Source organism: Aquarana catesbeiana, linkage group LG04 (assembly GCF_042186555.1).
Source record: "Aquarana catesbeiana isolate 2022-GZ linkage group LG04, ASM4218655v1, whole genome shotgun sequence".
NCBI lineage: Eukaryota > Metazoa > Chordata > Amphibia > Anura > Ranidae > Aquarana > Aquarana catesbeiana.
In genome coordinates this window covers 364,127,370-364,152,342 of record NC_133327.1, presented here as the reverse complement: position 1 = coordinate 364,152,342, position 24,973 = coordinate 364,127,370, and the positions used below count along the sequence as shown (strand labels likewise).

Sequence of the window (24,973 nt, the reverse complement as noted above, 5' to 3'; positions counted from 1 at the left end):
TGGCCCATTCTTCCACATGAACAAATCTTGAAGGTTTCGGGGGCCTCTTCTATGAACTCTGATCTTTAGTTCTTTCCATAGATTTTCTATTGGATTCAGGTCAGGTGATTGGCTGGGCCATTCTAGCAGGTTTGTTTTCTTTCTTTGAAATTAATTGAGAGTTTCCTGGCTTTGTGTGGGATCATTGTCTTGCTGAAATGTCCACCCTTGTTTCATCTTCATCATCCTGGTAGATAGCAGCAGATTTTTACCAAGAATGTCTTGGTACATTTTTCCATTCAGCCTTCCTTCAATGATATGAAGTTTGCCAGTACCGTATGCTGAAAAACAGCCCCACACCATGATGTTCCCACCTCCAAACTTCACTGTTGGTATTGGGGTGATGTGCAGTGCCATTAGACCTCCAAACATGGTGTGTATTATGGCATCCAAAGCGATCGATTTTGGTCTCATCTGACCAGACTGTAGTCTCCCTATTTCCCAGGCTTGTCTAAATGTTGTGCAGCAAACTTTAACCACTAGCCGACCAGCCGCCGCAGTTATACTGCAGCAGGTTGGCTCGGCTGGACAAATCGCCGTAGCTGTGGATTGTACCTCCTTGATGGCGCCCTGCCTGTCAGTGATCTTAATGTTATGGCTGATTGGTGTATACGTGTGACCTCAAAAAACAGGTTTTAGACTGCTTTCCTCCATACTCCCTCCTCACCCCCTTTTATTGCTGCCTTTCCCAGAAGCTTGCAATAGTACTTGCATTTATACAGCCTTATTAAAGCAGAGGTTTGCTGAAAAAAAAAAAGCCAGCATCTACAAATACTGCAGCTGCTGACTTTTAATATATGGACACTTACCAGTCCAGGGAGCCCGCGGTGTCGGCAGCCGAAGCCGATCCGTCCTTCGGCTCTCGGCTGTTGCCACCGCCATCCTCAGTAAGGGAATAAGGAAGTGAAGCCGTGCGGCTTCACTTCCTGGTTCCCTACTGCGCATGCACGAGCCGCGCTGCGCGTCCTCACAGGTCCCTGCTGTATTCTGTGTGTCACAGAATACAGCGGGGGAGGACGGGGGAGGCGGCGGAAGTGGCGTAGGTCACCGCAATCACCGCGGTGATCTGTGCCAGGAAGTGGGAGCAAATACCTGTATTAGACAGGCATCTGCTCCCTCCTCCCCCCTGAAAGGTGCCAAATGTGACACCGGAGGGGGGGGGGGGATCCAAAAAGTGGAAATTCCATTTTTGGGTGGAACTCCACTTTAATTCAATCTTTGATGGTATATTGGCCCAGAGAAAAAAGATACATATGAGGGTACCAGTGGTGCTGTGTGTGTGTGTTTTTTTATTTTTATTTTTGATAGTACTGAGACTGATCACACGACTTTAACAAATGTAGAACCTCCCACTCCCAGTTCAATAAGTGTGGTGAAATGGCCAACTAAAGCTCTGCAAGACACCAGATAGCAGTAGGATAATGCAAAGGAAGTTTGCTGAACACCTTGCAATCTGTATATTTTTGGCCTGGAAGGGGAAGAAGGAGAATTGTTTGTTCATAAACAAAATTGAATTTCTGCTTCAAGATGAGCAACTTTGTATCGGAAAATAGTTTTAAAACTTGGATACGTGATATATCTAGAACAGTGTCAGTAACTGTGTCATGTGTTACTGTTTGGTTTTGGGTTTTGCCTGGAAGACTATAGACACTTCATAGTGATACTAAAGGGTTGTTACTCCCAGGCATGTACAATAGGAAAGGGGTCCCAGTTGGGATGTTACGCTCAGGCATGTACAATAGGAAAGGGGTACCAGTTGGGATGTTACGCCCAGGCATGTACAATAGGAAAGGGGTACCAGTTGGGATGTTACGCCCAGGCATGTACAATAGGAAAGGGGTCCCAGTTGGGATGTTATGCTCAGGCATGTACAATAGGAAAGGGGTACCAGTTGGGATGTTATGCCCAGGCATGTACAATAGGAAAGGGGTCCCAGTTGGGATGTTATGCCCAGGCATGTACAATAGAAAAGGGGTCAGAGTTGGGATGTTACTCCCAGGCATGTGCAATAGGAAATGGGTCGTTCGCCCACCCGTGCCATTCTGCCGCAGTAAAACTGCGGCGGCTGGTCGGGAACCGGTTAACTTAAAAAAAAAAAAAAAAAAAGCGAATCTCAAATTGGTATTAAAATAAAATGTTCATCACCCTCCCAGGAGCAGGAAGATGAGGCTGAGTGGATCCACAATTGATAGAAGTTAAGAAATAAGTGCACAAATAAAACATACTTTTCTACCGTTTGGTTTTATCTTTTTAGAAAACACAAGTCAATTTTAGATTGAATGTTATTCATAAGGCATTTTCTTTGAGCAAATTCATTTCTGTTTCTCCTAAAAATGTATCAGATAGGAACATTTTGATTAGTTCTTGGAATCTGTTATTTGGTTTACAGCTACAACTAGCACCTTGAAATTATACTTTGCCTGTTTATTATGCTATATATATTCTGTTCTCCATTACAATCCTTACAGGACTATTGATGTTTACTTACACTCTCTCTAACAAACCATGTAATTAGGGGGCTTGCAAAGGATATCTTTTAAAACCAATAGCTATAACTATCTATAACCTTCCTAAAATCGCCAGTTTGGCAAACTGTTGCATTTTTTGTTATCTTTATAAATTTTATATAATGGTAAATCAGAGAAAACAACTAACAGCAAAGTCCCGGAGTAAGTAGGATGAGTTCTTGGAATGTTGGGTGGATTGCTTTTTCCTCGCTTTGCTGCCATTATTGTTCTTACTGGACTTAAAGAGGAGGTCCGCCCACCTCTGCAAAAATTAAAAGCCAGCAGCTACACATACTGCAGCTGCTGGCTTTTAATAATAGGACACTTAACCGTCCTGGAGTCCAGCGATGTCAGCACTGCAGCTGATGTTTCCATCAGCTGTCGGGTGCTGCCGCCACCATTGCGGGAAGGGAACGCGGCAGTGTAGCCTTACGGCTTCACGCCAGGAACCCTACTGCACGTGGGCGAGGCTCCGCTCCTCTCCTCTCTCCTACTGGCCCGGTGGCAGGGGAGGGAGAAGGAGGGAGCGAAGCCGTGACATCAACAGCCGCGGCTGTGGCTTCTGGAAGTGGGAACAGGATACCTGTCAAAGACAGGTATCCTTTTCTCCCTCCCTCCCGAAAGGTGCCAAATGTGGCACCAGAGGGGGGAGGAATCAGATAAGCGGAAGTTTCACTTTTGGGTGGAACTCCGCTTAAAGTAATGATGTTTGTATCTTAATTTTAAAGTGCAAAAAAATGATTCTCTTACCATCTATTTGAAAACACAGCAACTCCTTCTTAAAACAGAAAGTAGGTATGTGTCATTACTTTCATTAGGTCAGCCCACCATATCCTTGGTAGATATGCATTCTCATTACACCCTTTAGTTCTTTTTAATAGAACCCATGGTATTCATATACTGCATTGGTCACGGACAACTCGAACAATTGGTTTGCAATTTGGAATATTTGGCTGTATATTTTGAGATTTATATATTGTAAAACAGTGGTTCTAAGTACAGAGTTGGCCACTGGCACATAAAGGAATGATTTACATAGCTCTGACCACCACATAGGTCTGACCACTTTGCAACAATAGTTCAGTCATATATGCATACAAAGTTGGGTCTTAGAACTGTTGTAACGTATAATAGTTTTCTGTTATCTCTGTAAAGTGGAACTCCAAGGTAAATGTATTTTTTAAGCTGTGAATAGAGTAGGCGAGGTGTAATAAGCCTTAACCCAGAGTGAGTGTTTAACAGATGTACAGTAGTCATAGGTAAATGGTTGTGATGGACCAAACATTTTCCTATTGTTGTTCCATATCATAACAATATATCTGTACACTTGTAGATACGTACACCCTATATCCTCCTGGAAAGTGGACCCTTGCTTCAATGGCTCCCCATTTTTGTATTGATTGACCTGTGTATGTGTATATGTATATATAGTCAAATATTTTACATTTGCTATATAATAGGCAGACATGGAGGTTCTTATATAAAGAAAGTCCATGCTAATGTCAAAGAATCAGCTCTCATATGGTTTAGATTAATTTTTTATAAAATGTAATATTTTAACAGCGATATTTGCGTTAACAGTACTTGCACCTGAAGGTCCCACTTAGAATTTTTTGTCATGTTTTATTTTTACGTTTGTGTAGGTCAATCTGACCTTGAATTCATCTAGCGAATCAGTTGATGTAATTTAAAACACATACATCAGGAATATACACCTGCGGTGCATTTTTTAGTGAATGTCACATTCAATGTTTCTTAAATATACCCCTTTTTTAAAAAAAAAAGAAAAAAGCTCACTCAGCCTAGATAGCATGTTGTATGTTACACAGAAAAAAAATGAAGAGAATAAATACAAGTTAGGCCCTGTTCAAAGTTGGCTATTTGAGATTGCAGCATTTTCATTTTCCACAAATCACAGTAAAACATGCATTTGAATGCCATTTATTCTTAATGGCAACCCGAATCATGGCAAAATGTGGGTTAAGAACACTCTGTGCCAAAATTTGGTACACAAGCTTCTTTGGTGCGTTTTAATGCATAGAGAGGCCCATTCAAAATGAATAGTACTGCTCCAAAAGTGTGAAAACCATGATGTGGCAACGTTGCTCAAGTGTGAACAGGGTCTTAACATATAGAGTTGGGGGGGGGGGCATTATGTATTTCTGTTCTAGTGTAAAGTAAAATTATATCATAATCAAGGTATAGCACTTTAAGTGTCTTTAAGTATAACTAAAGGTAATATTTTTCAGAGTGGTGGGTTGTCCCTGTTATGCCGCGTACACACGATCGGAAATTCGGCCAGCAAAAGACTGATGAGAGCTTTTGGTCGGAAAATGCGACGGTGTGTATGCTCCATCGGACTTTTGCTGGCTGAATTCCAGCCAGCAAAAGATTGAGAGCATGTTCTCAATTTTTCAGTCGGAAAAAGTTCCCATCCAATGCAATCGTCTGTAGCAATTCCAACGCGCAAAATTCCTACACATGCTCGGAAACAATTCGACGCATGCTTGGAAGCATTGAACTTCATTTTCTTGGCTCGTAGTAGTGTTGTATGTCACCGCCTTCTTGACGGTCGAAAGTTCAGCGAACTTTTGTGTGACCGTGTGTATGCAAGGCAAGCTTGAGCGGAATCCCGTCGGAAAAGCCATCATATCTTTTTCCGACCAAAATCCTGATCGTGTGTACGTGATATTAGACTCACTTTTTCTAATTATCTTGATCACCAAGAATGAAAGTGAGGGTAAATTCAGAATTTTGTGTTGCCACCAGCATAGTAATAAAGGAGAGATTTTCCAATGGGGACATTTTTTCCCTTGATAGCTGTGTTAAGAGGGGATTTTCCTCAGATTAGAAAGATATCCTCTAACTTTCGGTTGAGTCTACAGGCCATGTAGTAAAGGGAAATCTCCCTAATGAGACACAGATGGCAAAAAAATGGTATAACCCTCCCATACGCTATCCCAAATGGGGGGAAAACATTTTGGTCTTAGGTATACTAACTTTATTTTTGCATATAACATATAATTCTGTTTCTCTTCAATATATGGTTTGGGCATTACATAGAGTTATTCTGTGCATACAAAGGTTTTTGTGGAAAGAACACGTGTATATCTCTGTATTTATATCCACTTTTTACTGCTATTGTGCATTTCAACCTTTCTCCTCTATTTTTTGTTTTTCATTTGAAGTGTACATCCTTCAACTATATAACGTGAATATGGCGAATAGGATATACATAAAAACTATTACAGGCGGTCCCCAGGTTACAAACAAGATAGGGTCTGTAGGTTTGTTCTTAAGTTGAATCTGTAAGTCAGAACAGGTACATTTTTTAAGTGTAGCTTCAGCCAAAAAAAATTAAGCTGTTTGGATAGAATAGGGAAAGGTTAACACCCCTGTAACATTTGTTTTGCTGTCTGTGCCCCTAATCAGAAGATATCACCTCACTTTCTGTCCCAATGACAATTAGATTTTGAAAATGCTGGGTTGTTGTGGAAACAAGCCTTGGTGATAAAGCATCAGTGGAGGTACCTTTTTCTCATAATAACTCTTACAGGAGTGAATTTCCCTTCCTAGGGGTAGATTTCCTCTCACTTCCTGTTGTCTCCCTCCGTTTGTAAGTAGGAATCGTTTGTAAGTCGGATGTTTGTAACTAGGGTCCGCCTGTAGTCACAAATTGTTGTTTCCGCAAATTTTTACTCATTCTTGAATTCAATACAAATGCTTCAACTATTACTGGCAGAGTTTATTGCAGGTACTGTTAGCTGTAAAGTGTCACAGTATAAGAATCAGGTCATACTGTGTTTTTTTTTTATGTTGACTACCATTTCTTTGTTTTTCTAACTTGCAGGCCAACAATGACCGTCCTTTTGTACAAAAATTATTTCGACCTGTTGCCAATGATGGTAATCCAAACACACTTGGAGATTTGATAAAGGAAGTTTACCCTGCAGCTCTGCCCCCTGAAGGTACAAGTTTAACGAAATATTCCTGTCTGTTTTCTTGAATGTGACAAATTGCCAAAAAAATTATAAAACTTTTCCTACAGAATTTAGGGCTAATTCACATTTTGTGCAGTGACCAGCGTTTTTTCACACTGGCTAAATGCAGGTAATTGCTAGGGCACATAGATAACCATTGTTTTCAATGTGGCCCATTCACAGTATAATGCTGGTGTGATGTGTGGTGTGGTGCCATGTGGAAATTTCTGCAGTGCACTGGATGGCACCACATGTTGCCTCATTGCAGAGCAACACACCACTCTGTTTGAAAAAAAAAGTAAGCTGTGCGATACGTTACAACGCACATTGCAGCATTCCCTGCCGGAGCTCACGCTGACAGCTGCCCATGGTAAAACTCTGCATTTTACGGGCTAGTGTGAACCAAACTTTAGGATTAAAAACCAATAAAAGTGGTTCGTTATTATGTGATCACTGTATAAAATTGTGACCACATGAAGGCTGGAGGCTTGTAACCTTGGAAAGTGTAGATTATTCATAGGTGTTTCAGTACTCATAAATCAAGGAAATAAAGGTCTACCACTAAACTCTTGCCTTGGCTTCCTCGGTGTGCCCATGTTTAATATTGTAATTGTCAGAAAAAATGACAGTATTAAATGGAAAAAACAAAAGCAGGGTTTTTATGTCCTTAAATGTACAAACAAAATTATTTAGATATGGAAATTAGTCACAGAGTTATAGTCAAGGTCACCAAATCATGCTAATGCTGCCAAATTTGGCATGGGCATCTAGACTTCAGGGTTAAACAAGTATAAACTATGGATACTTAAGAAGAGTTTTAAACACTTTTACATTAGAAATTAGATTACAGCAAGCTTAAAGTGGTTGTGCACTCTGGGGGGTGGGGGGGGGAGGGATGTCAGCAGCTACACATCCTGTAGCTACTGACTTTTAATAAAAGGACACTTGCCTGTCCAGGTATCCAGCCCTGTACTCACCTGGGCTACTTCTTCACTGGCCTTTGTGTTCTCGCCGCCAGCATCCTAATTGTGGGCAGCCGGCTATGCTGCTTTTGGCTTCATGGCTGGCTGTCCACTGCACATGCGTGAACTGCGATGTGCTTTTGTGAATGGTCTTGCAGTCTTCTGGGACCTAGAGACTGCAGGGAGGGGGTTGGGGGTGGTAGAACTTCCTCTTGGATCTCCTAGGCAATCTGAGCAGAAGTTGGAAGGGGTACTTGTCAAAACTAGGTACCCCCCCAGGCAAAAAAAAAAATGACATGCCAAATATGGCAGAAGGGGGGACTGTCTTGAGGCAGAACTTCCCTTTTTGGGTGAAGTTCCACTTTAAACTATTTTTCTAAACAGTTTGTTCAAGACTCATCATTTATCTTTAAAAAGAAAAGAATCAGTAAATGTAGCATTGTAGCAGGAGCTATGTGATGAAAGGGGACCTGCAGCTATTACAAGATGTTCAGATTTTAATATTACTAGGTAGTATGGCAAGCTTATTTGGAAGTTCAGGGTTCCTCTGCTAAAATCATCAAAGACCAAGGTTCTGTCAGTATCTATGGGACAAAAAAGAGACTCTTCAAAAGTGTTTACATTGTCAGAGTATCACTTTATATCATAGCATGTTCACTTTTTGAGAGGAGGTAATGAGTGTCTGTGAAGACACCTGCCTGAGGTCTGACATAAGGGAAACCACAGACACTTAAGAATCTAAAGCTTACAAAACATAGAAACTGCATAGAAGAAAGCACTGTGCCGGGGATCAACATGGACTTTTCGTGTCAATAATTGACAGGCTATAGGGGTGGAGCAAGGGACAAGTAAAACACAGACACAGGGTACCTGCAGCTTCATGTGTATGAAAAGGCAGCTATTATAGACTTCTCTTTGAAGATTTAGAACAGGTAAGGTATTTCACTTTGACAGATGAAAGAAGGCTTTTATTATCCTTTCTGTTTGAAGATCTAAATATTATCACCTCCTTTAATTTCTTGGCAAGCAGAACCCCTCTTTTGTTTTGTTTTTGTTTAATCTCTCATGTGTTACCTTGTTTGGGTCAAAATGGTTTTGGAGAAAAATAAACAAAAGGCATATAGCGCATGATTGCAGAAAACTATTTGCTATATAGATACTATATTGGTTGCAATATATTAGTATTTATAGGTAAGGATCAAATCTAATTGAAAAAAAACATTTTTAATGAGCTTTGGTAAGATTGCCATGTTCTTTGAAAAATTTACAAATTCAGCACAACAATGCCCCAACTGATCTGAGAATTAGCAGGCATTATTCAGAAAGGAAAAATCCACACGACAAACTACAAACAATAACTCCAATGTTGATTCGTCCTGGGCTTGGCTTCACGGCTTATATATACCCCCATGTGGTGATGACTTTTCTACAGTGCAGGTGCTCTCAACATGTCCCCGTGACCATGATATGCACAGTTAACACCATACAGCAGACATCTCGGGCCAGAAAGAGCTTTAGTAATATAATGAAATATCACCAAAAATCATTCAAAATGAAACCCTCACTAGCTACCATTACAGGAACTTCACATAAATGGGTGCACTTGTCCATATAACATAACAATACCTTAATAATAACAGAATATATAAATATAAAATATAAAAATTATATAAAAATACATCTATCTATATATAGCAAGTTGGAACTAAAAAATATATACAAATATACATAAATTAATAAATCCTAAAATCCAAAAAATTGGAACTTAGCAGACCTCCAATCTCATGATGGATACATATTCCTGATGCCCATATTAATAATTGCTAATAAAGCAATTTATGTCTAGCTCTATATTTAACTCCTCAGGGGTCAAACTTTTTCATAAAAAAAAATCAATTTGGTTTCCCTTTGGGATAGATCTCTTACTCGGTTTGAGTCCCTCCATGATGATGGGTACACATAGTCTATCTGTCAGAAACCATGAAATCAGGCCGAGACAGAAGTACAGTTAAATCTCACTTGTTTAATAATAAAAGTAAAAAGAACAAACTTAGTCAAAACATAGCCAAACTTCAGTAACCGGAATGGATAGTCAGCCAAGCCAGAAGTCAGGGTTCAATGTAGTGGAACAGCAAGCAGGATCTGGAGCCAGAAGGGATGTCAGCAAAGCAAGTCTTGAACAGGATCGCAGGAGATAGTTTCTGTGATGTTGACCAAGGTGAAGGCAGAGATCCTCTGGACTGGACGGCTTAAGTAGGTAGGACTGACGAGTAGGATATCATCAACAGCTGAGAAACTGTGGAGAGATAGGAGCTGGCAATTAGCCGACAGCTGAGCGGCCAGCACAGAGAAGGAAGTGCTGAGCCCAGCCTTGACACTATCCTAGAAAACTGGAGCAGTGTGGGGTCCCTGTTATGTTTCTATCTAAAATGGAGGGAAACGCTATGTTTTTTAAAAACTTTTTTAATATTAGCAACATGCTCTGCTATACGAACCTTAAGGAGTCTTTTAGTTCTCCCCACATAATATATACCACATGGGCACCATAACAGGTAAACCACATGTGATGTGTTACATGTAATAAATTCATCAATGGTGAACATCCTACCCTCCGCATTATATTACTGGTCTGTGCAGTTTTACATGAGATATATTTTCTGCATGGATAAAAGCCCTTTTTGTTGAAATTTTTAAATTTGTTTTTTCATTATTCAGAAAGGGGTTAACACACCATTTTTAATGAACATAAACATTTTGGAGCGTTGTTGAACTTTTCTGTTACTAATTAGGGATTGTTGCTATTCTAAGGGCACTTTCATACTGAAGCGGTGGGGGTGGGGGCGTCGGCGGTAAAGTGCCACTATTTTTAGCAACGCTTTACCATCATTTTACCCATCATTTTCGGCTGCTAGTGGGGCGCTTTTAACCCCCACTATCGGCCGATGAGGGGGTTAATAGCGCCCATGTATTGCCGCTGTCGAATCGCTTTGCAGGCGCTTCGGCGGTGCTGCCCATTGATTTCAATGGGCAGGGGTGCTTTAGGAACGATGTATACTCAGCTCCTAAAGCTCCCCAAAGATGCTGCTTGCAGGACTTTTTTTAACGTCCCGCAAGCGCACCGCTCCTGTGTGAAAGCACTCAGGCTTTCACACTGGAGTGACAGGAGAGGCGCTTTACAGGCACTATTTTTAGCGCTAAAACGCCTGTGAAGCACCTCAGTGTGAAAGTAGCCTAGGTAAGAGTAAAAATATTTTAGCAAGATGATAACTTTCTCATCTTGATGAAATGGATCAGAAATCCCCTTTTTATATAGCATACCTTAAAGCAGTAATAAACCACTGGGTGTGTTTTTTGGGTTTTTTTTTTTAAACCTGAAAGGCAGGGTCACAATGTGCTAGTATGCATTGTGTGAAACTTACCTAAAAACAAAGCCTTCCTTATTATAGGCTTACCTTTAGGTAAAATTCATGCATGGGCGTTTACTCCCACTTTAATTGAATGTTAACAGCTTTCCTCAATCCGTTTTTTTTTTTTTTTTGCTTAAAGTAGCGGAGAGTTAAAGTTTGTCAGGTTTTGCTTTGTCTGTGACCCCATTGGAGAGATTTTCCCCTTACTTTCTGGCCTTGCGACACCCATACAATAAATAGAGTTGGGGTATAAAGCATAACTAAAGTCTGCAATACTTACTTTTCCTTCAATTGTCTGATGTCTATTTCCAGGTGCTACCCAATTTCTTCCTTAAATCTTACTTACTCTACAGAAAACAAAAAGCAAAACCATTTTTAGTTTAGAGACACTTTAAAGGAGAGTTATAGCCAAAACTTTTTTGGCTATACTTCTCTTATGGATCACAGGAGTTCAGTTAGTTCTGCACTCATGTGCCACTCGTGTCCCATTTTCAGGCGACAGCGGGCTAGAGTCTGCTGTCAGCTGATGTCATAAAACCTGGTCCAGGCTCTGAAATCTGTCCAGAAGCCTGAACAGCTGGCCCAGCCTCTCAGCAAGATTTCCTTAAAGTAGAGCTATAGGCAAATATTTTTTTTTTCATTTTGAATAGAGTAAGGGAGATTTTTTTTTAACCCTTGTCAGTTGGAGAGATTTACTTTCACTTCCTTTTCCATAGTAAAAACAGGAATTTAACTGAAATCCCTGCAAATGAAAAGATTTTCTTTTACTTTCACTTCTGATGATAACGGTAAACAAGACAAATAGGGAGGGTGAATCTCTCTAACAGAGGCAAAGATAGAAATTAAAAACCTAACAGGTGTCCTAATCCATCTCTACTCTGTCCAAAAATAAATAAATAAATAAATAAATAAAAATATGCCCATAGTTATACTTTGTTTTGCAGGTATTTCTGCTCACTTCCTGTTTTGGCTATGGGACAAGAAGTGAAGGCAAATCTCCCCAAATGGACACAGGTGGCATGAAAAAAAAAAACTGAATGGCATAAATCTCCCTTATAAATCTCCCTTATTTTATGACAAAAAAAAGGTTTGCTTTCAGTTCTACTTTAGATGTTACGTTAAATGTAAACTCAAGCTATTAGACAACAGTCCTTCCCCTCTTGTCATCCCTAAAACTTAGACCTCATGCACACAGGGCGTTAGAAAAAACGAGCTGCAAAGCCACTACCAACGCCAGGAAAAAACGTCTCTAAAATGTGCTTTTATTAGCTTTTCGCATTGGCATTAATGCACGTTTAGCCACGCTAGCTTTTAGCAGCGTTTCTCTGCTCAAAATCAGTGGTTCCCTATGAGAGCCCATTTTATTTGAATAGAAGTCGCACCACAAGTCGAATCATGATGATCCGGCTTGCGGTGCGGCTTGTGCGCTGAGGATCTTGAAGGGGAACCCTCGCCAAAATGAAAAAAAAACCTGACATTGGGTCCCCCCAAGAGCATACCAGACCCTTCGGTCCGGTATTAATTTTAAGGGGAGTCCCCACGCTAAAACAATTGGTATGGGGTTCCCTCCAAAATCCATACCAGACCCTTATCTGAGCATGCAGCCCGGCAGGCCAGGAAAGGGGGGGGGGTCTGTGGGCATGGGGCTTATCGGAATTTGGAAGAACCCCAGATCCTGGACCCCCACCCTATGTGAATAAGTATCGGGTACATTGTGCCCCTACCCATTCACCCAAAAAAAGTGTCAAAAATAAAAACAGTACACAGGTTTTTGATAAAGTAATTTATTAGGCAGCTCCGGAGTCTCTTCTCCTTTCCGATTTCTTCTCTCTCTGCCACTGGTTCTCCTCTCTCCGCTGTCTTCTCCCGCCGCCGGTTCTCCTCGCTCCGCTGTCTGCTCCCGCCACCAGTTCTCCTCGCTCCGCTATCTTCTCTCGCCGCCGGTTCTCTTCTTTCTGCTGTCTTCTCCTGCTGCAGAGTCTCCTCTCGCTGCTGTCTTCTCCCTCTGCCAGGTCTCCTCTCGCCACTGTGTTCTCCCTCTGCCAGGTCTCCTCTCGCCGCTGTCTTCTCCCTCTGTTCTTCCTCTGATGTTCTCCCAACACTCTCTCCCGCTGTAACGCTGGTTCTGCCGTGTGCCATTACTTATATAGCCATGGGGCGGGGCCATGCCTCCTTGTGATGTCATTGCCCAGTGCTTGATGGGGTGGTAACGTCACTAGAAGCGTGGCCTCCAGATTACGTCGCCGGCCCCATGGCTATATAAGTAATGGCACACGGCGGACCCAGCATTACAGCGTGATAGAGTGTTGAGAGAACATCGGAGGAGGAACAGAGGGAGAATACAGCGGTGAAGAGACCCTACAGTGGGAGAGCCAGGATCTGGGGACCCCCTTGTTGCTTCCAGATTGCGATAAGCCCCCCGCCCACAGACCTCGACAACCATTGGCCAGGGTTGTAGATAAGAGGCCCTTGTCCCCACATGGGGACAGGGGGATTTGGTGTGGGGGGAGCAGGACCCCCTGCCCCAAAGCACCCACCCCCAATGTTGAGAGCATATTGCCTGGTATGGTCCAGGAGGGGGGGTCCAGGATAAGGATCTGGTATGGATTTTGGAGGGAACCCCACGCAATTTTTTTGGCATGGATATTCCCCTTAAAACCCATACCAGACCGAAGGAGGGGGGACCCTAGCTAGTTTTTTCTCCATTTTGGCAAGGGTTCCCCTTCAAGATCCTCAGCGCACAAGCAGCATCGCAAATCGGATCATCTTCAAAACAGTAGGTTCTCATAAGGAAACAGTTGATTTTGACATAAAAAAAGAAGGCTTGACAAGGCTTAACACGGCTGTATCCAGTGTTAAGCCATGTTTAGCAGCTTTTACCAGCGTCAGGCATTTTTACAGCTCTAACGCCGGTCCTCAAAACGCGTTGGCCCTGGGTTTTTTTTACAACTTTAAACCGCCTATGCCACTTACTGCTCCTAAAAGCCTGTGTGTGCATGGACACATAGAATAAAATGGAGAGGTGTTTTTAAGCTGCAAAATAAAACGTCTGACGCTGCTAAAAGAGGCTTTGAAAACTCCCTGTGTGCATGAGGCCTAAAACTAAATAAGAATGTAGTACAGTAGTTGAATACTTCTCAGATTGTTATTGGCTACCTTTACATTAGCTTGGGAACAGCTCATAGAAATCTAAAGATCATTCCAATGCTGATGCAATCAAACACTCAGCAGGCTCAGTTACACCAGATGTAAACAAAGTAGCTGGGATCCTTGAAGCTGCAGCCAAGCACTCATCTTCCTTAATTGAAGGATAATGTTGAGTTGCATAGTTGTATTCCTTTTTTTTTGTGTGTGTGCGATCATTTTTTTATTTTTTGCGAGTGATCATTTACTTTTTTTTATATCTTCACCGATGGTCTTTTGGCTTTGTATTTGTGACGTAATGCACTGTGCCAGAACAATTGGGAGAATTTACTAAAACTGGAGCAGCCAGAATCTAGAGCAGCTCTGCATAGTAACCACTCAGCTTCTATCCTCTACTTGTTCAGTCAAACTTTGAAAGTGAAAGATATAAGCCAGTTGGTTGCCATGCGCACCTGCTCCAGATTCTGATTGCGTCAGTCCTTATAAATTCCCCTCAATGTGTCCGTAGTTAACGTACGTCCAGGGACCACAAGTTTGATTTGCTGTAACAACAGTTAAGAAAACTGGAGCACAAATGGTGCTCTATTATCCATAGTAACAAATCAGGGTTTTATCTTTCCATTCAATAGAAAATAAAACCTTGTTGCTATGGACAAGTACATTTTTGCTTTAGTTTCCCTAATCCAGCCTCTACAGTTCATTGAACTTTGTTATGCAGCCACTTTGCTAAACTCTAGTCAAAAGTTTAATCTGGGTCCATATTATGTTGAAGCTGTGCTTTGGTTAGTTGTTTTGTAACATAATATACAGTATCTAACAAAAGTGAGTACACCTCTCACATTTTTGTAAATATTTTATTATATCTTTTCATGTGGCAACGCCAAAGAAATGACAATTTGCTACAATGTAAAGTAGTGAGTGTACAGCTTGTATAACAGTGTCAATTTGCTGCCCCTTCAAAATAACTCAACACACAGCCATTAATGTCTAAAACGCTGGCAACAAAAGTGAGTACAACCCTAAGTGAAAATGTCCAAATTGGGGCCAATTAGCCATTTTCCCTCCCCGGTGTCATGTGACTAGTTAGTGTTACAAGGTCTCAGGTGTGAATGGGGAGCAGGTGTGTTAAATTTGGTGTTGTCTCTCTCACTCTCTTATACTGGTCACTGGAAGTTCAACATGGCACCTTATGGCAAAGAACTCTCTGAGAATCTGAAAAAAAGAATTGTTGCTCTACATAAAGATGGCCTAGGCTATAAGAAGATTGCCAAGACCCTGAAACTGAGCTGCAGCACGATGGCCAAGACCATCCAGTGGTTTACCAGGACAGGTTCCACTCAGAACAGGCCTCGCCATGGTCGACCAAAGAAGTTGAGTGCACGTGCTCAGCGTCATATCCAGAGGTTGTCTTTGGGAAATAGATGTATGAGTGCTGCCAGCATTGCTGCAGAGGTTAAAGGGGTGGGGGTCAGCCTGTCAGGGCTCAGACCATACGCCGCACACTGCATCAAATTGGTCTGCATGGCTGTCGTCCCAGAAGGAAGTCTCTTCTAAAGATGATGCACGAGAAAGCTTGCTGAAGACAAGCAGACTAAGGACATGGATTACTGGAACCATGTCCTTAACCCCTTCCTGCCGACCGTACGCATATATGCGTACTCGGCTTTCCGGGGTTATACCGGGATGATGCCCGCAGCTGCAGGCATCATCCCGGTACCGTTGTTTACAGCGGGCGATCGGCTACCCGTGTATAACAACCGATGCGGCTAAAAGCCGCTCGGCTGTTATACCGGAGGAGCGGGAGGGGACATCCCCCCCCTCCCGCCGCCTCCCGCCGCTGTTACCGGGCCTCCCGTGCGATCGGGAGGCCCGGTGTCCATTCGGCTGCCTTCGGCGGCTGGGGGCGGGCTGGAACGAAGCTGCGAGCGGCTTCGTTCCAGCCTTCTCGTTGTAAACGCGGAAGCGACGTCATGACGTCACTTCCCGTTTACTCGGCTGCCAATGGCGCCGAATTTAAAAAAGTACACAGTATTCAGAATCGCCGTTTTCGGCGATCTGAATACTTTGAAGTGTAAAGGAGGGATCGGGGGTCTTTTAGACCTCCGATCCCTCCATAAAGAGTACCTGTCACCACCTATTACTGTCACAAGGGATGTTTACATTGCCTGTGACAGCAATAAAAGTAAAAAAAAAAAAAAAAAAATGTTTTAAACACAATTTATAAAGTACAAAAATAAATAAAATAAATAAAAAAAAAAAAAAATTTTTTTAAGTGCCCCTGTCCCCGCGAGCTCGTGCAGCGAAGAAAACGCATACGGAAGTCACGCCCGCATATGTAAACGGTGTTCAAACCACACATGTGAGGTATCGCCGCGATCGTCAGAGCGAGAGCAATAATTCTAGCCCTAGACCTCCTCTGTAGCTCAAACCTGGTAACCGTAAAAAATTTTTAAAGCGTCGCCTATGGAAATTCATAGGTACCGTAGTTCGTCGCCATTCCACGAGTGCGTGCAATTATAAAGGGTGACATGTTTGGTATCTATTTACTCGGCGTAACATCATCTTTCACATTATACAAAAAAATTGGGGTAACTTTACTGTTTGGAATTTTTAAAATTCATGAAAGTGTCACTTTTCCAAAAATTTGCGTTTAAAACACTGCTGCACAAATACCGTGTGATAAAAAATATTGCAACAATCGCCATTTTATTCTCTAGATTCTCTGCTAAAAAAAATATATATAATGTTTGGGGGTTCTAAGTAATTTTCTAGCAAAAAATACGGATTTTAACTTGTAAACACCAAATTTCAAAAATAGGCTTAGTCATGAAAGGGTTAAACTTATTTTGTTCAGATGATGTCAAGCGTGTGTGGCTGCAACCAGGTGAGCCGTACAAAGACAAGTTTGTCTTGCCTACAGTTAAGCATAGTGGTGGGAGTGTCATGGTATAGGGCTGCATGAGTGCTGCCAGCACTGGGGAGCTACAGTTCATTGCGGGAACCATGAATGCCAACATGTACTGTGACATACTGAAGCAGAGCATAATCCCCTCCCTTTGCAGGGCAGTATTCCAACAAGTTAACAACCCCAAATACACCTCCAAGATGACCACTGCCTTGCTAAAGAAGCTGAGGGTAAAGGCGATGGACTGGCCAAGCATGTCTCCAAACCTAAACCCTATTGAGCATCTGTGGGGCATCCTCAAACAGAAGGTGGAGGAGCGCAAGGTCTCTAACATCCACCAGCTCCGTGATGTCGTCATGGAGGAGTGGAAGGGGACTCCAGTGGCAAACTGTGAAGCTCTGGTGAACTCCATGCCCAAGAGAGTTAAGGTTAAGGTTGGCTCACAAGACCCCCACATAATTAGGGTTAAGGCAGTGCTGGATAATAATGGTGGCCACACAAAATATTGACACTTTGGGCCCAATTTGAACATTTTCACTTGGGGGTGTACTCACTTTTGTTGCCAGCTGTTTAGACATTAATGGCTGTGTGTTGAGTTATTTTGAGGGGACAGCAAATTTACACTGTAATACAAGCTGTACACTCACTACTTTACTTTGTAGCAGAGTGCCATTTCTTCACTGTTGTCACATGAAAAGATGTATATATATGTATATATATATATATATATATATATATATATATATATATATATATATATATAGTATGCTAGTTTTAGGTGTTAGGTTTTAAGTTGTTTCCTGACATTTTTAATTATCTCCACCACACACACACACACACACGCAACAATTGTGAAATTGTAGGGGGTTTCACCCAAATATAGTGCCTTTCATCAAGTTCAGACCAGCTATGGTCTATTTTTATTATAAAAAGTCGTAACATAAAGAAAAAACACTCACAAGGATACCCTCACATGATTTTTAGTGTCACCACGATATAACAAAAAGTGTCCAGACTCCTGGCTATTCAGACTTTGTAGTCTCTTGAACATGTCTTCACTCAGATTCACCACATGGTCTCAGTTAGCTTTCTGATAAAAAAAAAGTCCACCAGGGCTTCACAGGCTCCTGCATAAAAGAACACAATCTCTCAGTACCCCTCATACGACAGTCTGGTCGGATGGTCTCTTCTTGAGGACACTCTTCTAGTGTCTACTTGCACACCCATACTCTGCTCCTGCAGCAGCTTGTCTCCAGGGGAAGCAAGCCCTGAATCACAGCCAGCCCTTTGATTAAGAGGACTGTGCATACCTTCACAGTCAGCCTGCTGGTCTTGCATAAAATATGGATCCAGGGATAGAGGCTCCGTTCCTCTCAAGAATCTTCAAAGTCTCTGGACTCCAGAACCCAATTCGGGAGTTACCAATCTTAAAGAAAACTAAAAACACAGTTTTACCTTTCAGAATAGACATTCTGGAGCCCCTCAACCTGCAACCGTGAAAACCCTGAGTGACGTTTTCCCTGCCTGACAACATGACAAGGCACAGCACTGTCATTATATGTGTGTTTATTTTATGAACAAATATCTGCTAATCATTTCTTGTGAAAAAAACAAATATCTGCTAACCACAAATTAATTGTCCTGTTTTTAATCATTTTGCTAAATGATTGTAAAAGCTTATGAATAGTCCTCTCCATAGTATATTCTCTAGACAAGATGTTTATCTGTAGCCATGTAAGTTGAAGGGACAGAGAACAATGGTCTTTGTTATAGGACATGATGGATAATGGAATTTGAGAGCATGCATGAATGGGAATCCAGGGGGGAAATTTACTTTTTCTGAGTCTCTAGCCTTTTAAAATGGATGGCGATTAACTCTTACGAAGAGATTTTCTATAATCCAGGCCTCACCTGAGCAAGGTTCTGGTTTCTATTGATGACATCAGTAAGTTCACAAAATTCCAAACATTTTTGGCATAACTTAGTCTAGCTTAGTCACTGGAGAGAGATTTCTTGATGACTGATAAGCTGATCATATGCTCCATTCAATAAAATACCAATGACCGCTGATGGTCTTTTCTCATTTTAAGCGATAAAGCCTAACTCCAGTCAAATATATTTTGTTTTAGATAGGGGAAGAATTTCAATTTCTGTCTGTGATCCTATGAGGGAAATTTCCCCTTATTTCCTGTCCTTGTGACTTCTGTACAAGAAATAAGTGGTATAGCTCTCACTGGGACAAGATTCACCGATAGCTATAAAATCTTTTTTAAACATGTTACCCTTCCTTGCTTTATATAAAAGCGCAAATAAAATGATAAGAATCCTGCGCTTAATAAAATGCTGCGCTTTTCCTAATTTTGAAAGCTGCACCAAAACTATGCACCCTTTCTTATACTATTGGTTCAACAGTTTTTGAACCAAAGATTAAAAGACAGGTGCTGCACTTCCCATAAACCACCAAAAGAAACAAGTGCACTTCGTTAATAAATCATGCAATAAGCAATCTTATTGTGATCATGTAACGTGACAAAGTTAAATAAATTATATATGTATAAATATAAAAAATGTAAACTCAAACAGTGTCCTTTTTTGTGCAAAAAAAAAAAAAACTAAAAGCGGTTTTCTTCTGAACATGCTAGACATTTATATACAGAGACATTTATAGACATTTTTGTGCAAAAAAAAAAACTTACTGAGGCTGTAACCCTTTTCTGCACTGTTCAAAGCAAACATGTTGGCGAAAGTTAGGCCGTAAGAAGTATATTTTGAGCAGCTCTCTTTCCCAGCCTATGATTGGAATGATAAAGTAATCTTTCTCCTCTCTCTACCCACATTTCCTATGTTATCATAAATGTATGTAGCATAACCTAAGTGGCTCAGGGCATTTAACCATTCTCTTCCAGTCAAAAGGTTGCTTTATAAGATTACAAGAGGCTGGCATCAAAACATATTCACACTTGTTTGTTTGGAACTGCCTGGGGTTCAACATTAACACATAGTGCTCTAATGACACTGGTGTCACAAATAACCGCTTGCTTCAAGACTCTCTCTCTAACTGAAACTCCACATGGATATAGGAAAAGGCAGGAAGGTGAATAAGTAACTGCTTTGACTGTTTACTCTCTAATCAGTTCTGTATTGCAGGAACTTTCCTATTGGTAAATCCAGCAACATATTTCTGAAGTCTTTCCTCGGCGTTGAGCCAGTAGGAAGAGCTCAGTACTTTGCAGTCTTTGTGTGCTACCAGCATAATGCACACATGTGCATCTCTTTGTGCCATAGGGCAAAAATAGTTATTTCATGAGCAAGAACGTTATGTGTGAGATCTCATTTTGTGAGCATTTATGTTTAGCTTTTTTGTTCTTGTGTATGCTTATTCACCATTTTGAAGAAAAACTTCAGAAGCATAACGCTAGATCTCCTGACAGGAGAGCTTCCCACCTTCATTTAATATAAATGAAATATGTATTCACTAGAAGCCCAACTCCATCTGGAACTGTTTCTGCATTAGGTGCATACTTGGTTAAATTCATTGTAAAGGTTTTAGTGCTGTCGGTTCCCCAGTTGGAGGTGATTTCTCCTCACTTCCTGTTCTGATAATGGACCATATGAGCCCCAAATATTTCTCATGTTAGTTTGCGGATTATTCTATTTAAAATTTAATATATATTACATGTATAAATTGAGCATATATTCACCTAAAACCAATATGATGGCTGGAATTGGGTTTTAATTGTGTGGAAATATATACGGTTATTTCAGCAATTGTTTACTTCAAAAATATCTGTAATTTGTATGTAGTTCCCAGAACAGGTAAATAACTTCCTAAAACATGCTTTGACAAGTTCATGGAGACAGTTAGGCAGTCTAAAAAACAATTACAGGTGGTGAGTAACTTTTTCAAGACTTTACTTTTATTTTCAGTGGAAGTACATCAAAGTGCCTGCTGGTTACTATAACATACTGGTTGGCCCTTAAATTTTACATTAATTTGACTTCCCCATCTTAAAATCCTCTAAAATAGTCTTTTTCTTTCACAGTCTTGTACCTCCAACGCATGGTATAAAAAGTGTTTTTTGGGATATAGTCAGGTGGTCTGGTAGTCTGAACAATTTACATTTTTTTGCAGAAAAACATCAGAAACCAGCATTTTGGGTGGAATAGTAACCATTAACCACTTCAATACCGGCCACTTTTACCCCCTTCCTGCCCAGGACAATTTTCAGCTTTCAGCTCTGTCGCACTTTGAATGACAATTGTACGGTCATGCAATGGTGTAACCAAGCTACATTTTTATCATTTTGTTCACACAACTAGAGCCTGTTGGCGGTATTTCATCACCGCTGGGTTTCTTTACTTTGCTAAATAAACAAAAAAAGACTGAAACTTTTTTTTAAAAATGCATTTTTCTTAGTTTCTGTTATCAAATTTTACAAATATATAATTGTTCTTCATAAATTTAGGTCAAAGTGTATTCTGCTACATTTCTTTGGTGAAAATTACCCAAATCAGGGTATACTATTTAGTCTATGTGAAAGTTATAGAGTCCACAAACTATTTCTTGAGACACAAATCATCAGGACAGTACAAATGCCCCCCAAATGACTACTTTTTGGAAAATAGGCAGTCCAGGGTATTTATTTAGAGGCATGGCTAGTTTTTTGAAGTTGTAATTTTTTTGTCATAATTTATTTTAAAAAATCAAGAAAGAGAAAACAAAAATTTCGCAATTTTTTTTCTTTACATAATGTCACCGCTGCAGTACAGCATTATCATAGAACTGGTGTGGTGGTGATCAGAGACACTGACTAGTGACAGTACAGAAAAAAAAAATTATAATTTTTTTACAATTTTTTTAATTACATTTTTTTTACGATTTTATTTTTTTAACACACTGTGACCAAAGCAGTATATAATGTATATCCTTTTATCCTACAAGACACACCACAGTGCTTAGCAAACAAGTGATTTGGAGAGTACATCTACACTTGAGTGTTTTTCCATGATTATTATTGTCTCATTTTCTCTGCCTTTTCGGTAACATTATGTAGAAGTTCTTTTCTGGCTAGCGGTGTAGTGCTGATAAGACCCCTGACTGTGCATTCTGGCCGCCATTTTTGCAGAGAGCAAAAGCTGATAGTTTGCTGTCTCACTTGTTGCCTAATGCTCCAGAGACACATCCACGGGAGTTTGGTTAGTGCCTGAATTATTGTGATTCTTTCATACTGAACATGTCGCAACCCCTCAGTCCGCATCCATTCCATGAGTTCTCTTCAGGGGAGGAAGATCCTCACTTAGCAATGATGGATCTTAGGTGCTCAGAAGTGGAAGCATATGGGACAAATAGTTGGAATTTTGCTTCAGGTCCTGAGTAAACTCCAAGTACCTCTCAGACTTCTAGCATTTCCTGTTTTTCTGGAGCAAGGTCTTACATTCACACCATTTCAGCCACCTGATTTGGTTCCGTCACAGATGCTCAACATGCAGCCTGCTACCTTGACAATTGCCCAGTCCATGCAAACTGAACTGGAGAAATTCATGGTGAACATTCTCTAATTATAGATGATCCCAATCTTGCTGCAAGATTAAAATTCTTGCCCTCAGTACTGTTCTGTGTAGGTGCTGTGGAAAACGTGATCAATCAGATCTCCAGAGTGTCCTTACTTTCTGTGCACATGCACAGAATCTTATGGCTTCAAGCATGGTCAGGAGAATTCCCTCTTAAATAGTGCCTTTTGCACATGCCCTTTGAAGGTATGCTTCTTTTTAGAAATTCCCTTGAGGAATACATTGGGGTGGCTACTGAGGGAAGGGGTTCCTAACCCACTATGCTCAATCTCACCTCCCCATTCTATGAGCCTTCCCTACCATGCGGATGCAATCTGTTTGTCCCCTCAGGAATTCATATTTTGCAGATGCTTCACCTTGTGACAGACCCCCTACCTCTAAGCCCACCAGACCTGTTGAAAAGCTTTCTTTACATTAAAAGTTGACCCTACTTCTTGACAAAAAGAGGGAGGAGGGCATCTATTAACATTTTTCCACACTGGGCAAAGACGTCCTGACTTCTTAATGCACTCTGTCCTTCTGAGATGTACACAAATGAGCTTTTTTGCTCTCCTCAATCCATTTTTTCTATCTTTCACATTCTTACTTGTTGCTTCATAGGGCAGACTTTTTCTCACGCCTCCTTGCAGCTTACAATCACAAGGGGTAGTGATCTGCTTCCCTCTTAAGGATGATTTCAAAGACTTTCAAAATCCTGCACATGAACCCCTATCTATTCAACAATGTATGTCCTATCATGCTTCTAAAAACATCTATTTACTGCAGTAACCAACCTCTTAGCTGTTCTCCTGTGATGTGATTTGTCCTTGAGTCTACCACAGCAGAGGGACTTTTGGTTGCTCTTCTATAGACCTATATATCTCTCAACAGAGAGACCCTTTAACTCTAACAGTAACCTCAATGTGATAAGGTTTTTCTCCCCATCTCTCCATAAGTCAGTGTAGTTTTTACATTGCTGAACTCATCACATCCTGTTGTGCTATATCATTAGACCCTTAATCAGGCCCTGAACCTATATATACACCAGGGTGTCTTGGAGACCTTTAAAAAAAAAAAAAAAGATCCTGAGCCAAATCTCTGACCCTGGGCCCAAACACTAGTTCTCCCACTGCCCCCTGCAGCTGACACTACACCCTTTTCGGACTTCTCCGCTGACCATGTACTGTTTAGAATATCTGGGTCTAATTCTTATATTATTATATACAGTATGCAAAAAATATATATAAATGTGTCTGCACTAAAAACTAAAAAAAAAAATATATAAAAAATGTGCTGAATAAAGAACAACAATATTGTAGAACCTAAAAATGCCAGTGCAAAACAAATACGTATAGTAAACAATGTTAGATGCAATCCTTTTGTGAAAATATGCTCAAAAGTGCAACATGCAAAAAGGAAAACAATATATACATATAACTATGAATATAAAATCCAAGTGCTGGTTGTGTAGCGATCAAGTGTCCACATCAAAATAAAAATCAACTCATAGATGGCAAAACTTAAAGTGCAAATATATAGTGTCCATAAAAGTTAGTGTCCAACATGCTCCTCCTGAATAGTGTCCACAATAAAACATCCTTCAGTGCTCTCCTGTGACCCCCCAATCGTGCTTGCGCTCACCTCTAGGCGTGTGACACGGTAATTAAACAGTATCTAAACACGCATTGGAGCCACTCCTGGGATCATTCAGGGTATGCTGATGTAAACTCCAACCCTCTCAGATGACATCAATAGTTCCACATACAAGAAAGAAAAATCTCCATAGTGTGATATTTGCAAGAATTTATTAAAAGTAAATTTAAAATTCCCATCAGGAGGGTACTCACAATATACAGGTGCGTGAGTGCACCAACCTATCCAGAGTGTAGTATACAAACAACTGCTCGTATGGCGTGCGGTGTGGTGTGCTTCCTCTACTCCTCCATGCTGACAGCTCCGTCCTACCCCTCCCCTACGCGTATTCGGCACAGGGATCACGTGCCTTCATCTGGGGGATCTAATTGGACGGATGCTCTATATGCAATATATATGCTGACGGCGGCCATTTTGCCTAGGACCGCCGACAGCTCTAGTGATAGGCTACACCTGTAAATGCAATACATCAACGAACGGCTTTGAGAGAACCAGTGATAGGTTACAACTGTGGAAAAATTACAGCAACCTACGGCGCTGTTTAATATTCACATTAATCCGAGATAAATTGTTGATACTTAGCATTAATAGCCCAATTAGGAAATATAATGTATGTATATATAAACTAAGCATTATTACTAATCCAGGACAGAGCTGCACATCCCAGAGGACACCATACCGCACCTCATAAGCCACTACTATGAGCACCAGCCTGCTGAATTGATTATACAAAAACATATATTACAATAATCAAAGTTAAAAATTCAGCGAAATATTAAAATGATATAATAAAATTATACACATGGAATAAAAATATACTTAAAAA

General features: G+C 40.9%; 1 protein-coding gene across 1 annotated transcript in view; it reads left to right on the top strand.

Moving 5' to 3' along the window:
• ATG5 (autophagy related 5) overlaps positions 1–24,973 on the top strand; it is a 293,272-nt gene that overhangs the window by 204,705 nt on the left and 63,594 nt on the right. The window contains exon 7 of the mRNA XM_073627015.1: positions 6,397–6,514. Within this exon, the coding sequence (XP_073483116.1) occupies positions 6,397–6,514 (118 nt within the window). The remainder of the gene's footprint in view (positions 1–6,396; positions 6,515–24,973) is intronic.